A 14,849-nucleotide genomic window follows, 5' to 3' on the forward strand; every position below is an offset into this window, starting at 1 on the left:
CATGTCACCTGGTAGACCCACATATACATTTCTGTGGGGTATGGGAAATGGGACCTCCGGGTCCTCTGGTAAGGCCCATGGTCCACTTTCTTAGGCATTTAGGCAGGTTCTCGAAGTGGTCCCCAGCAGTGGATGAGGGTTCCAGTTCCTCCATATCCTTGCCAGCCCCTGGTGTTTGAGGTCTTTTTGATGTCACCTAGTAGGCGTGAAGTGGTATCTCACTTGAATTTCTCTGATAACTAATGTCCTTAAGCATCCTGTCATATGTTTATTGGCCGTTTGGTTATCTTCTTTCATCAAATATCTGGCCCACTATTCTGTTGGCTCTCTGTATTTTCCTATACGTCTATAGGACTGTTATAGGTTCTAGATATGAACCCTTTGGTTGTATGTGCTCCCAGCCAGTCTTGAGCTTTAAACGTGCCTGGAGAACATCTGACAGGTTCACTGCAGGAGGCTGTGCCCCTGGGCCACGAAGCCCAGGATAATGCTGGGGTGTGGCTTGTCAGGGAGCACTCAGGCAGCATCCCCCGGCTGGGTGAGGGTTTAACCACCAGCCTCCTCTTTCCTGGTACTGGCTTGTGACAGAATGTTCTTTTTTCTGGATGTGCAGGGTTCTTGTGGGCGCACCAAAGGCAGAGTCCAAGTACAGCGCTTCAGTGAGGTCCCCTGGGGCTGTGTTTAAGTGTCGTGTCCATACCAACCCTGACCGGAGATGCACCGAACTGGACATGGCTCGAGGTAGGTGGATGTCACTGGTAGGTTCCACACCCTCACACGTCCTCTTTGTCTTCTCAGAGCGGCCTGGTGGTTCAGCTCCTCTTCCTCCCTCTCTCCCTCCCTCACATCCATCCACCCGTCTACCCATCCATTATGTGTCAAGTACCTATTACTGCACAGAGATCTACTGGTGAACAAAGCCTAGAGCTTGCCCTCCTGCGCCTTATAAGTTACTGGACTGAGAGGCATGAAGATGAATAGTTGAGTGCAAGAAGACCAGAGGGGAGGTGGGTACTTGATCTACACATGAAAAGATTCACACTGGCTAGCTGGGCAGCTACGGGAGGCAGAACTTCCCAGCCGAGGAAAGCACGTCCTCGCTTACTGAGTGAGGACGGTGTAGCTGGAGTGCTGAGCGGGAGAGTGGAAACAAAGGGGTTGACTGGGTAGGCTGGGGCTGCCTCACATGGGCCCCAGCAGGCTGGGGTAAGGTGTGAAGATTTTATGCTTTGCACTAAGGGGGAAGCCATTAAAATCAATCTTAGGCTTTATATTTTAAGTAGGAAAAGATATGATGGATGGAGGTCTTAATAAACTCACTTCAGTCCAGTGGAAAATACATGACGCATCATATTTGGAGTCGGGGGATTCTGCCCAGGTTCAAAGTCCAGCTCTGCCTGTTACTAGTTGGGACTTACTGGCAAAGCCCCATAGCCTTCTTGGCCTCAGTTGCCTTGCCTGTAAAGTCAGGACTAAGATACCTTCCAAAGGTTAAGAAGAGAGATGATACATAGATCTGTGCTTGGCACATAATGGGAGCTATTTTATTACAATCCCTTTAGGGCCTCACTTTCTCCAAAGTTCTTCCCCAGCAAGAGCTTCTGGTTGTATTTTTTTTGAACAAAGAATTGTTCTGATCTTCAGCTGAAAGGGAGAGATATCCGCAGTGTTCTTTTAGCACTACTCAAAATGACGGGTTTGTGAACCACTTATTCCCGGTAGGTACATAACAGATCATGGAGCTAGCTTCAGATCTCAAAGCCCCGCACCACTTCCTTTATAGAGCAGGTCCTGCATGAGAAAAATAATTGGCTCAAATAAACAGCCAGCAGGACACCGTGATGGAGTTGATTTACACTTTGCTCCAAGTTCCTTATTTTCTCACTGGCAGGTGACCAGCATTTGGACTGTATGTAGAAAACCCTTTGAAAATCGGTCCACAGGACATCGTTTCTCAAAGCATGTCTGGCTTTTCTCTTTCTCATCTAGGGAAGAATCGGGGCATGCCATGTGGAAAGACCTGCCGGGAAGACCGGGATGATGAGTGGATGGGGGTGAGCCTGGCCCGGCAGCCCAAGGCGGATGGCCTCGTGCTGGTAAGGCCTCCTGGGGGTGCTGTGGGGAGGGGGTGGCACTCTGAGGACAAATGGTTCTGTGATCCCCTAGGTAGGCTGGATGGCACAGTGACAAGGGCATGGCCTTGGGGTTTGCTGGCTCCGGACTACTGCTTGGACCAGTGATCGATCTTTTTATTTTTGTTATCTGTCGGATGTTTAATGTCTGTTCCAGGGTGTAGAGATATGGTTGTTTTAATAAGACAAAATTTGTGTAAACTGTGCTTTGGAAATCTTGTTCATTACATAAGCATTTTTGTGAGTGTGTGGTTTTTTTTGAGGTATACGGTGCATGGAATGCACAGAATTAAGATTACAGTTTGGCTTTTGATCATGGCACACTCCTGTGTAATCCCCCTGCCCCCTTCCAGTTAGAGAGTTAGAGAGTATTTCTCCCGTCCCCAAAAAGTTCTCTTGTGTTCCTTTCTAGTCCATTCCTCTCACCCCAAGGCAACCACTGTTATGATTCGTACTACTGAGGATTACCTTTTATACTTCCAGAACTTCGTATAAATGGAAACCTACCATGTGTGTTCTTTTGTGCAAGGCTTCTTTCACTCAGAATACTTTTGAGATTAACCCATGTTGTATCAGTAGTTTATTTCTACATAGGATTATATAGTAGGGAATCCAGGTTATTTTTCATGCTTTACAGTTGACTGTTGAACAACACAGGTTGGAACTGCATGAGTCCACTTATAGGTGGATTTTCTGTAAATGTATTTTCTCTTCCATAGGATTTTCTTAGTATTTTCTTTCCTCTTGCTGACTTTATTGTAGGAGTATCAGGTCTAGTACATATAACATGCAAAGTACATTCAAAGTTAAGTTCTTGATAAGGCTTCAGGTTAATAGACTATTAAGTTGGGAGGAGTCAAAAGTTATATGCAGATTTCCAAGTGCATGAGAGGTCAGTGCCACTAACCACCACATTGTTTGAGAGTCAACTCTATTTGGCTTCCAAAGTGCATATGAGGTACTCAGCCTCCTTAGGTGCCTTGAGGAGGTACAAAGAATAGTCTTTATACCCTTGGCACTTGTGATACCCTACAGCTATGCCCTCTGGTGAAGTAGCTGCCCCCTGCATGGAGTCCATACACTTTAAATTTATCTAAATTAAAAATTCAGTTTTTCAGTCCCACTAGCCCCATTTCAAGTGAGCAGTAGCAGCCCATGGCTCCTGGCTACTGTGCTGGACAGCACACAGAGAAAACACTTCCATCACTCCAGAAGGTTTTATTGGACTCCACAAAAAAGGAATTGGGAACTGCCTCAGAAGTTTTGTCTCCTTTTTTCCTTTGCTTTTACTCTTTCCTGTTACAGTAGAACACTAAAGTACTTACGCAGGCTGATGTGATCAGCTTGGTGGGGTTTTCATATCCACATGCATGCATGCCTGTTGCTAATCCCATAATGTTCCCTCGTGGCCCTCTCCACTGAGATAACCAGTATTTGACTTCATACCCCTTTTCTTTTCATTGGCTTTATCTTGGAAGCTCTATGAAGATTTTTCTTCTAAAAGCATAAGATCAAGGAGGGAAAACATTACCAGCTGCCATTCATTGAAGGCTTCCTTTGGGCCACATGCTGTCAACTTGAGGGTTTCACATATTTATTATATTTTATCCCCAGGGGGATATAGGATTCTGAATGCATCTAGGCAAAACGTCTCCTTCTCCTCTTTGAGGAGCCTACTTTCGCGTTAAACTTCTCCACAGCAGATTCTCCTCTTGTGAATGCAGCCTGCCTCCTCACCACGAGCATAGTGTCTGCCCCTTGCTGGGCCCCTGGGGGAGGGAGGAAGCAGCTGGATGCCATCACCAGTGTGGAGAAGCCTCCCGACTGGAATCACTGGGGATCCGCGAGGGCCCCCGGCCCCCGCTGTTTGTCCAGCGCTTTAATCACTGTTGCGGGCTTTCTGGAACTTCTCCAAGCCTCGGCATTCCTCCAGACGTAGTGGCCCAACCCTTACCAGACCACGCGGCCCCAGGAGGCCTGGAAGGCTTGTCTGCCGTCCTCTGGAAAGGCGGAAAGGCGCCGCTCCATCTGCAAATCCAGGCGGCCTGAGCTTGAAATTCAGAGCAGCGGAGTTGGTGGTCTGGGGGACGCCCGGCCCAAGAGGCCCACGAGCATGTGGAGCCTAGATCCGGAGGTTGTCCTGTGGAAATGTTTCCTCCGCCCACAGAAGGAGAACCTCTGTGTGGCCAGGAACTTGCTCCCAGAGGGTCCTGTGTCACCGTAAATCCGTAAATCCGTCAGAGGAGAGAGCTGTTTCCCGGGACGTGAACGGCAGTGAGGACCACAGGGACCAGTTAGCAAAGGAAGCCAGGGAAGGCAGTGCTGGGGCTTCGTGGAGATGGTGCTTGGGCATGATAGCCCTGCCCTGATGCACCCCACGCAGGGCTGTCGTTCTCTTATTTTGCACAGTTACTGCATCATCCACTCAGTGGGCACCCCTGGGAGTGCTGGAGAAGGAGGGGCTTGTGACTGCATCCATTTTCCTCATGACTTTTTTTTTTTTTACTGTAGTCAAAGACACAATGTAATATTTATCATTTTAACCATTTTTTTTTTTTAAAGATTTTGTTTATCTGACAGCACAAGCAGGATGAGCGGCAGGCAGGGGCAGGGGGAGAAGCAGGCTCTCTGCTGAGCAGGGAGCCTGATGTGGGATCCCAGGAGCCTGGGATCGTGACCTGAGTCAAAGGCAGATGCTTAACTGACTGAGCCGCTGAGATGCTCTGTCTTAACCATTTTTAAATGTGCAGTACAGTGACATTGCCTGTGTGCCTCTTTTTGGGCGGCAGGACTCTGAGATTTTTCATCTTGTAAAACAAGCTCTGCACCCATTGAACACTTGCGCCCTTCCTGCTGGCCCTAGCCTCTGACAACCACCATTCCTCTGCTTCTAAGAGTTTGACTCTATTGGATAACTCACGTAAGTGGAATCATGCAGTATTTGTTTTGTGACTGGCTTATTTCACTTGGCATTATGTCCTCAAGGTTCGTCCACATTGTAGCGTATCACAGTACTTCCTTCTTTTTTTTTCAAATTTAAATTTTAATTTTTTTAGAGCCTGCACACATGCAAGGGGAGAGGAGCAGAGAGAGAGCGGGAGAGAGAGAGAGAAGTGGGGGGAGGGATCCTAATCAGGCTTCAGGCCCAGCGTGGGGCCTGATGTGGAGTTCGATCCCATGACCCTGAGATCATGACCTGCGCCAAAATCAACAGTCAGATGCACTCAACTGACTGAGCCACCTGGGCACCCCATTTCTTTCTTTTTTTTAGGGCTGAATACTATTCTTCTGTATATATGTACCATATTTTGTTTACCCATTGATGGATATTTGGGTTACTTCTACCTCTTGGGTATTGCAAATAATGCTGCTATGAACATAGGTGTGCAAATAGCTCTTCAAGATTCTGTGTTCAATTATTTTGTATATATATCTAGAAGTAGGATTGCTAAACTCTATGGTAATTGTATTTTTTAATTTTTGGAGGAACTGTCACACTATTTTCTCACCATGGCTACACCATTTTACGTTCCCACCAACAGTGCACCAGAGAAGGGTCCCAATTTCTCCACATCACTGCCCACACATTTCCATTCCTTTACTAGTGGCCACCCTAGTGGATGCAACATGGTATTTCAAATTTCCCTAATGATTAGTGATATTGAGCATCTTTACACGGGCTTGATGGCCATTTGTGTATCTTCTTTGGAGAAATGTCTGTTCTACTCCTTTGCACATTTTTAAATTGGATTGTTTTGCTGTGGTTGAGTTAGTCCCTATGGGTTTTTTGCACATATTCCATCTCTCTAGAAAAGGCCTGCCCTAGGTCCTCTCCGTTCCCAGCCCCCCTCTCCTCCCTAGTTTAGAGTCAGCTTCCTCCTTGAAGCTGGTCCTTTGGTGACCGTGCTTTCTGGAATGAGCTTCGCATCTTTTAAGTCATTAAGAACCGAGCATCATGTAGTTACCTTTGAATGTATAACTTACCCTGTGTGTACATCTCCTTTTTTATGGAAGTTGCTTGAGGGAGAGGCTGCATCTTTTACCCATTTTACTGTCAGTACTTGGAGACAATCTCTCTAAGGAGGGGGGTCTAAAAGTGTGCTTGAGTAAGATGAGGGCTGAGTGTCCCTGTTAAAGCAATTAGAAAGCAAATCAGTTGCCATCCTATCTTGGTTGCTGTCTGAGTGATGGCTAGAGCCATGAGGTAAAATACTCTAACATGCAGAGGGGCAGGCAGAGAGAGAGGGGAGAGAGAGCAGAGAGCCCGATGCGGGGCTTGATCCCAGGATTCTGGGATCACCACCTGAGCTGAAGGCAGAGGCTTAACCCACTGAGCCACCCAGGCACCCCCATGTTTACATTTTAGAGGACTTGTATCCACTTGCTTTTTCTTTAATGTGTCAAGTCCTCTTGTCAAGGCTTTCTGCGAGGCAAGTATTTATTTGAAAATTAAACACAGGAAGACAGGTGTTGTTCAAACACCTTTGAACCCTCAGGAGGTAGCTGGGGTGTGAGCATGGGACCTGTATCCCCAAGGAACATAATGTTGGATTCCAGGGTAGGTTTGAAGAGGGGGAGGTGGGCTGTGTTTTTTGCATACAGCATCTGGTGCTGATTCAGAGTAAAGAACAGATGGAGAATTTGAAAGCTGTGTCAGGGCGTGAAGTGTCTCATTGAGCAATGACGTTTTCTCTGCCCGGAACCCAGCAACCAGCTCTGGTGGGCTGACTTCGGCTTTGTATAGGCCAGTCTTGTCACAGGTGTTGTGGTTCCTTCATGTTCTCTTCCAGCAAACAGATGATACCAGGAGCAGACGCAGAGTCAGCATTAAGGGCAAGCCCCTCGCCTTCCCACACTGTCCCCCAGCACTGCTCGTGTGCAGATGACAGTTTAAGAAGTAGAGAAAAAGAAATCATTTCTTACCGTAAACACCCAGCCCACCTGGCATAGGCACAGACTCTTTAATTTGGGAGGGCATCTAAAAATGGTCAAGTCTGGTGGTTCTGCTTTTCAGTCATCTCCAAGGCTCAGATGACAAATAATGGAAACATCTGGATTGTTTCTGGTGGCAGCGGTGTTCTTGGCTCTAGGTCACATCCTTTCCAAATGCCAGGGCAGTCCCTGTCTATTCATTGCTTCTCATCTGTCTGCTGTTTCAAAGCTGCAGGGTCCATTTCTGCATTTACTTCTATTGCTGTGTTTCCTGGTTGTTGTTGTTTAGAGAATTTTTAATGAGCTAAAACATATGCAAGAAAGTATAGAAATAATTTGTGTCACTTTGATGATTGTCATTGGGTCAACATTCTCAGAATGGACTTTCCCAGTACCTCAGAAGCCCCTTCCTGTGCCTCCCAGGCTACTCCCTCCTCCCTTGGAGCAGGAGGCGGGGGGGGGGGGCACTTACTTGCTGGGTAGGGGAGATCTGTGGCATCGTGGTCCTGACCCCCTCCACCCACTGTTCCCGGTGGCCCAGGGCCTGGACCTGACTGTGCAGGGTGGACCTGAGGCGTGGTCATAGCTCTGGCCATCTGTGTAAGAGGGTGGGGTGGGGACCTACGTGCCTTTGTGGCTGAGCCATTGGGAGAGGCCCAGGATCCACTCCCCCTCCCCCTGCCCCCCACACACTGCCTGCCCAGGAAGGACATGCTATTTCCATATAACAAATAAGACTTTTGAAATAAAACTTGCTCATTTTCTCCTTTTATTTTTTGGAAGTAAAAAAAAAAAAAAAGGCACAACCATCCTTATAACTGGAAAGATGTCAGATTCTAAGATTTGGGGTGATGGTAGACCCTTCTCCCCTTTCTTAGGATTATTTGGAATCTGAGTTTGGCTGGTCTTTCTGGTTTTTTTTTTTTTTTTTTTTTTTTTTTTTAGAGAATGCTCTTTTTTTCCTGTTCTTCCCTGATCTGCCCCCCTTCCTCCCTCACAGCCGAACTCATTTAGAGAGATTGATGGGGTTAGTAATCCTTTGGAGACAGTCCCTAGGAATTTTTTTTTAACATAGGAGTCAGATTGACGTGTGTGTGTGTATATATAATGATAATCAGGGATAAACAGTGTTTTCTTTCTATAATTTATATTCAGAAATACTTTGTTGTTTTCCTACATGCATACTGGCTTTGACACTTTGATCTCTGACCTCACAGAATGCCTTAATTTTAGTTTAGTTTACTGTGAAATGCAGTATTTAGATTTTCTAGGAATTCTTCAAGATCACTTCTTAAACAGTTTATGGCACTTAAAAAACAAACAAATGAGGAGACAATAAACTAGACATTAAATGCAGAATATCCTTCCTTAGAAAAGTCAGCAGGCCTCATGGTAAACATCCGCCTCTTTTTACTGTCCCTCCGGCCCAGAGATACAATAAAATGCAGTAAGCCCTGGAAGCCAAGGGCTTTCCTGAGTCTATAAGCTAAAATAGGAGTCACAGGAGCCAGCCAGCTAGATGGCTTGCAAGCAAAGGGAATTGAGTCAGAACTAAACATTGAAAAAATCAACTGCTTGGTGGAGTGGAGAGATTATGGGCTTTGTGACGGATTTGTACAGGTCCTTGAGAAAACTGCAGTGAGCACAAGTATCAAGTGCGGAGGTATGACACTTTGCAATATAAGGAATAATAAGAAATTTGTTTTGTGTAGTTTAATGTCCTAGGGCAAGAGCCAGTGAGTGTGTGGACAAATTCACCTTTCCAGTAGTTTCGCCTGTGGGCAGAGTGGTCTTGTTGGAGGGGGCCGGGCTGCGGGCTGTTGCTTTGAAGGAAGAGAGGTTGGCAGGCTGTGACTTTCATCAGAGGACAGTCTGAGGGCCCCAAAGAGGCCCTTCTCACTGGGTGCCCTGAGTATTTCACTTGGCCCTAGAATGGTCATTTCAAGGGTATTGGTGCCTGTGGATAAGGCTGGGAACCCAACAGTCACCAGAGCGATCTCAGGCAGTGGGTTTGATGGCTCCTCAAGCAAGAAATTGGAGTTTTCTTTTTTTTTGAAAGATTTTACTTATTTATTTGACAGAGAGATCACAAGTAGGCAGAGAGGCAGACAGAGAAAGGAGGAAGCAGACTCCCTGCTGAGCAGAGAGCCCGATGTGGGGCTTAATCCCAGGACCCTGAGATCATGACCTGAGCCGAAGGCAGAGGCTTAACCCACCAAGTCACCCAGGCACCCCAGGAAGTAGAAGTTTTAAATGGAAAATGGAAAGTGTTTTCTAATGAGACAAGGAGGGCCCTAAAAGGATGAGTTCCAGTCCTGTTTGTAGCACTTGCTGGTTCTGAGCCCACTTGGGGTTCCCACGTGTGAAGCAGGAATTCTGCATTCCTGTGCTCACCCCCAGTGTGGCAGAAGTCAAACATGGGCCATAGAAATGCCGAACATTGTGGCCTGTTGTACATTTGAAGGAGAGAAACCAAGAAGTTAAAAACTCTGATTATTTTAAAATGTGGTATTTTAAGGCAATACATTTGTAGGCCAGACTGAAGTGGCTAGAGAATGGAAGTGAGTGGCACATGTGCACGAGAACCTGGCACACCCTGGGAGTGAGCGGGTCGGACCCCGACCAAACTTGTGGATGCTTGGACATGTGTGGTCATACATGGAGTGGGCAGTTATGTCCAAATATGAGGCTGGGGGTGTCTTTGGTGGGTGGGGAAGGATGTGCCCAGGCCACGTTCCTGCTGCGGGCTCCCATTCCAAGGTCTGTTGGACCCAGGTGGTGAGAGGCTGTCAGAGAGCTAATTAGGGCATCTGTCTGTCTATCTAATGGCCTCATCTCACATAGGCCAAGCGATAGCCCACCTCAGATCCCTCTGCCTTGAACCTCCTCCCAGGTGCCCTCCTAGCCATTCCTTTGATTTCTCAGGCTCTGCTCAGATGGCCCCTCCTCAGAGTAGCCCTCCCTGACCTGTCTGTGGAAACCAACCATGTTCTGGCATGAGGGAACATTGGGGTGAGAAGGAAATGTTCTATATCTTGTTTATGGGCTGTGTACATGAGTGTACACCTTTGTCAAAGCTCATTAAATGGTGTACTTGGGATTTGAGCATTTGCTCTATGTTCATCTACTTTGAAAAAAGAGCCATCAACATCTACTTCTTGTTAATGGCGCACATGCTGAAATCTTTCTGTAGGCAGAAACAGTCAAATATGGACGGTGGTTCAACCTGCTACTTTGCCCTGAACCAGCTCAAAACAGGAACTCCCCACATGTGTCCTGCCATCCAGCAGCCTTGTGAGGGCTGGAGTTCTGTCTCGCCCACCAGGCTGACCCAGTTCTCTGACTGTTCATTGCTGTATCGTCAGGGCCTAGCAGAGAGCCTTGCACACAGTAGGTGCTCAATAAATACTCGATGGGTGACTACTCAATGGGTGACTACTGATGGGTGAATACTCGATGCTCCTGTGAGGCACGCCTAGCATACTCATCTGGCCTGAGGGCCTCAAGGATGTGTGTTGCGGGTTGTCTTCTCTTGACCTGGTTCCCTTTTCTTTGCCTTTCTTGCTCTCTGTCACTGTGGTGGTTCCCCAGGACCCATCGGCTCTACCCCCAGCTTGCACCCTGAAGCTATCCCCTCCTTTCCTCCCCACTGCCCCCATCCCAGGCCTGGCCAGCATCCATTCTCACCCGGACATTCATGTCTACTCCCCACCTGCGGTCTCCACACAGTGGCTGTGTTGTCTTTCTACACTGTAAGGCAGATCATGCCACTCACCCGTGTGAGACTCTGTCAACTTCCTCTGCACGTCCACCAAAGTCCTAGTCGTCAAGGTCTGCAGGACCCCTTGCTTTGAAGGAATGAAGAGCAGAGAGGCTGGCAGGCTGACTTCTTTCTTGCCACTACAGTCCAGACCAGCCCACCAACGACCTTCGTTTCCCTTGAACCTCCAAGCCTTTCTCACATGCTTCCTCAGCACCCGATGACTGCACCCTTGAGTGTAGCTGGCGTTCTCTCCCTGAACTCTGTCCTTCCCACCCCCAGAGTCTCTGTCCCATAACCCTGGGTTTTTCCTTCCCAGGCCTTAGCACTAGGGACAACCCCTATTTGTTTATGTGTTTGTTTCGTTTTTCTTCCTAGTAGCTTCCCAGGGGCATGTTTGTGTTTGTATGGGTTGCTGATGTCCCAGACAGTACCTGGAGCCAAGCTGTGGCTGGGCCGGAGGGAGGATGGCTTTCTGGCCCCTCTGCCCCCTCCTCTTGTGGAACCACTTGGCATTGCTAATGCTCTGCTTTGGGACCTCCTGGGGCTGAGTTTCCTGCTCTGACCCCCTTTCTGTCCTTTAGGCCTGTGCCCACCGCTGGAAGAACATCTACTACGAAACAGACCACATCTTGCCCCACGGCTTCTGTTACATCATCCCGTCCAACCTCCAGGCCAAAGGCAGGACGCTGATCCCTTGCTATGAAGGTGAGCGCTTCTGATCCCCCTACCCCCCACCCCTACCCCACACCTGCTGTGGCACCCTGAACAACTCCCATCATCTCCGTTTCCCGCAGCTTTCCAAACTCTAACTGGAGGGCAGCACTGGGTCCGCAGTTGGCCTCTTGGCACCCATGGCCCTGCCCAGGAATGGGGGTGAGCAGGGGCTGTTGTTTCAGACCCTGCCTAGCCCCAGCCCTGCCCCAGAGCCCATGGTGTGCACTGAGCTATATGAAGTCTCAGTCTAAAATTCACCAAGCCTCAGCCAAGCCTTCGGGCAGAAGTTGGTTTTCTGGCACTGCCACATGCTGTGCAGCCTTAGGAGAGCTGCTTTCTCTTCTGGGCCTCGATGTCCTCGCCTGAAAATTCAGAGGTTGGCTCGATGGTCTCCACGGTCCAAGCTCCCAGATGGTCTTAAGGCTCCTGAGACAGTTTTGTGGACAAATGTCCTGAGACAGTGGGAATCCCGAAACCCGGGATTCGGTCATTCCCTAACATCACAAGGCTCTTTTCTTCCCATCTATTCCACATACTGTCATGACAGTTTGAGGACCTCTTTGCCAGGGGCACTTGGGATCTTGGAGGGAAATGTATTTTCCAGTCTCCCTGCTTAAAACCTCCAAACACCACTGAGCTGATCATTATGTTTTTTTTTTAATTAAAAAATGTTTTTTGTGCTGATCATTATTTAGCTCAGTTGAACTTGAGGTTTAAGGATCCAGGAAACGCTCACCTTTTTATTGGTTTTAGAGTTTGGACACTGGTTTTCTTTGCCTAATTCTGAGGGAGCTAGCACTTGTTCCCTCTCTAAGTGCTGTGCTATTGATATTTTAATCCTCCTTCTAATTTACTTGCTTGGACTGAAGTCTTCACCAGCCTGTGTCCACGTTTCCTCTGGGCCTCCCTGGGGTTTCCCAGGCTTCAAATTTTGAGGCCACCAAAGATGGTTCTGAGAACTGCTCTCTGGACACATGCATTTTTCTGCCTCCTGGAGGACCCTCCAGGGCCCTGAAGGGAACTTGGGTGCCCTGAGCAGGTGTTCTGTGCAGCAGTCCCATGGAAGAACTGGCAAGACTCCTGTACGGGGCATGAATGCTGACCTGTGAGGACGAGCCTTGTTCTTTTCCTCTGTGTCCACATTTGATCAACTGTGGCTGGACCATGTGGGGAAATTGAACTCCAGCCCTGTTTATCTCTGTATTGCCCCCGTCAGAAGAAAAACTTCTGAAGAATGGACATAATGTAGTCTGCCACAGAGACGGACAGATAGTATAAATAAATCAATAAGGGGTCAAGGCTGTGTTTTGACTACCCCAGCTTACTCCTCACTCCCGCCCCCCTGTCCCACCCCAGGAAGAAAAGGGGAAGCTCCTGGCACAACTCTGTGGGTAGCTCATTGGCCTGGGGAGAGGAGAGGGAATCGATACGAGTACCGGAAACAAAGATGATTGAATCCAAACCAGTTGTGCAAGAAGAGCAGGATGTTGGTTTTCCCAGAAGACATATTGTGAAATAGGGATATGTTGCTGCCCCTGGTGTTTGCTCTGTATCCCACTGTAAGCACTGGAATGCGGAAGGACAGACCTCTGAAGAGGTGGGAGCTTGTGGCCACCGTGGCTCACACTTGTGCACAATGTGTTGTTTTAAGTAGCTGTGAGCTCAGCACTGGGCCAGTGTTGGTTTGGGGGACTTGACACCCTCTCTCATGTCATCTTTACAACTCTTCACTTGGGTTTTGAATATGTGTAGTTTTCTGGAGGTCATTCCAGAAGACCCCAGTGGGGCTATTGGGAGGCAAGAAGAGGGAGGGAAGACAGCCCATGAGAGATGCTACCTACAAGTTACCATCATGGGCAGCTGGGGCATGAGCTCTGGGGAGCTCTGGGGCTAGCAGAGAACACACGTTGGGATTACCCACCTGAGGTGTGTAGGGGCTGGAGTCTTTCCACCATTCTGTCCTGCTGTGTGTGGGAGCAGGGAAGGCCCCCCAGCAGGTGATGTGGGTGCTGGCCTCTAGGCTGCATCCTGGGAATGGTGAGGATGGCAGAGTGTGGGTGGGGCCCCTCATGCTTGACAGGAAGGTGGAAGCCCACGTGAGCCAAGGAGGAGCCACAGCAGAGCCCAGTGTCCTCTCGGTTCAGGGCTGCTCTGCACATCCCTCATTCACAAGGGGGGCCTTAGGAAATCTCATATGTTTCTTCCCCCTCTGGGTGGTTGTGACCCTCACCATGGAATGTGCCCCCTAGGGCTCACTGGCCCAGAAGAGCTACGTGTGGAACAGACCTGCTCTGAACCTGCAGCCGGAGCCCAACTGACCTGTGGGAGTTGGAGTGGGAAGGGAAGCGCTTGTTACTTGTCACAGACATTTCATGGTCATTAGGCAGTCATAGCTGACATGGGGCTCGACTCATGATCCCAGATTCCTCACACAGCTGGACCATCAGCCCAGGCTGCCAGGGTTGTTCTTGGACTATTCCTTGACTTAATGATGGCCAAATGGAGCCAGCAAAGAAATGGCAAAAATGGTGGTACCCCTGCCTAGTCCTCCTTCTCCAATGGGCACACACACACTTCCGTGTGCTAACTCATTCATGGGGCTGGGGAGTGTTGGGTTCTAAGCGCAGCCCCTAGAACAATGGGGCACTGAGGAGAATGCTTCTGTGGTTTTAGTTCCTGTAGGAGGCAAGGGGTGGCTGATGTTCAGATATCTCTAAAAGACTGGCTTGGCAAGATGAAGGATGTTGTCCCCACTTAGAGACCCTTGCCTGTGCTGTGCTGGCTTTGGGGATGTCTGCCTCCCATTCTTGGGCACTTGGGTTTTAAAGCAACTGTATTTTTTCTTAATGTGGAAAAACTTGGTGTCCCAAGCTCTCTGTTCCAAGTGAGGGATCACATGACAGCTAAGTACAATACAACAGAAGTATTTCAGAATTTGATAAGATTTTTGAATATCATCTTGATGAGCCTTCTTTCCTGAGGTCTAGAGATGTGTGGCTTGCTCAAGGCTAGGTTTTTCTTTTCATTCTCTTATTCATGTACCATGCGATGGAGAGGAAATGTAGCACGGTGGCAAAAGCCATAGGCTCTGGACCCCAACAGCCAGAATTCAAGTCCTGGCTCCACCCTGGTGAATGTGCCTCAGCTACCTCGGGGGTCTGTGAAGAGGATGAAGTGGGTTAAAACTTGTCCATTCTTAGACTAGTGCCCAATGTGTGTGTGTGTGTGTGTGTGTGTGTGTGTGTGTGCGCACACACTAAGCACGTGTATATACACTGATACTCCATATTATGTGCTAATATACTATA

The 14,849-nt window shown here is 48.5% G+C and overlaps 1 protein-coding gene across 1 annotated transcript in view; it reads left to right on the forward strand.

Moving 5' to 3' along the window:
• Nucleotides 1-14,849, forward strand: part of ITGA9 (integrin subunit alpha 9) — a 319,285-nt gene that overhangs the window by 16,154 nt on the left and 288,282 nt on the right. Inside the window, exons 2-4 of the mRNA XM_045089112.1 lie at nucleotides 614-741; nucleotides 1,990-2,096; nucleotides 11,409-11,532. Of these exons, the coding sequence (XP_044945047.1) occupies nucleotides 614-741; nucleotides 1,990-2,096; nucleotides 11,409-11,532 (359 nt within the window). The remainder of the gene's footprint in view (nucleotides 1-613; nucleotides 742-1,989; nucleotides 2,097-11,408; nucleotides 11,533-14,849) is intronic.

Source organism: Mustela putorius, unplaced genomic scaffold, assembly GCF_011764305.1.
Source record: "Mustela putorius furo isolate JIRA1106 unplaced genomic scaffold, ASM1176430v1.1 tig00003834_pilon_pilon_pilon, whole genome shotgun sequence".
NCBI classification, from domain to species: domain Eukaryota; kingdom Metazoa; phylum Chordata; class Mammalia; order Carnivora; family Mustelidae; genus Mustela; species Mustela putorius.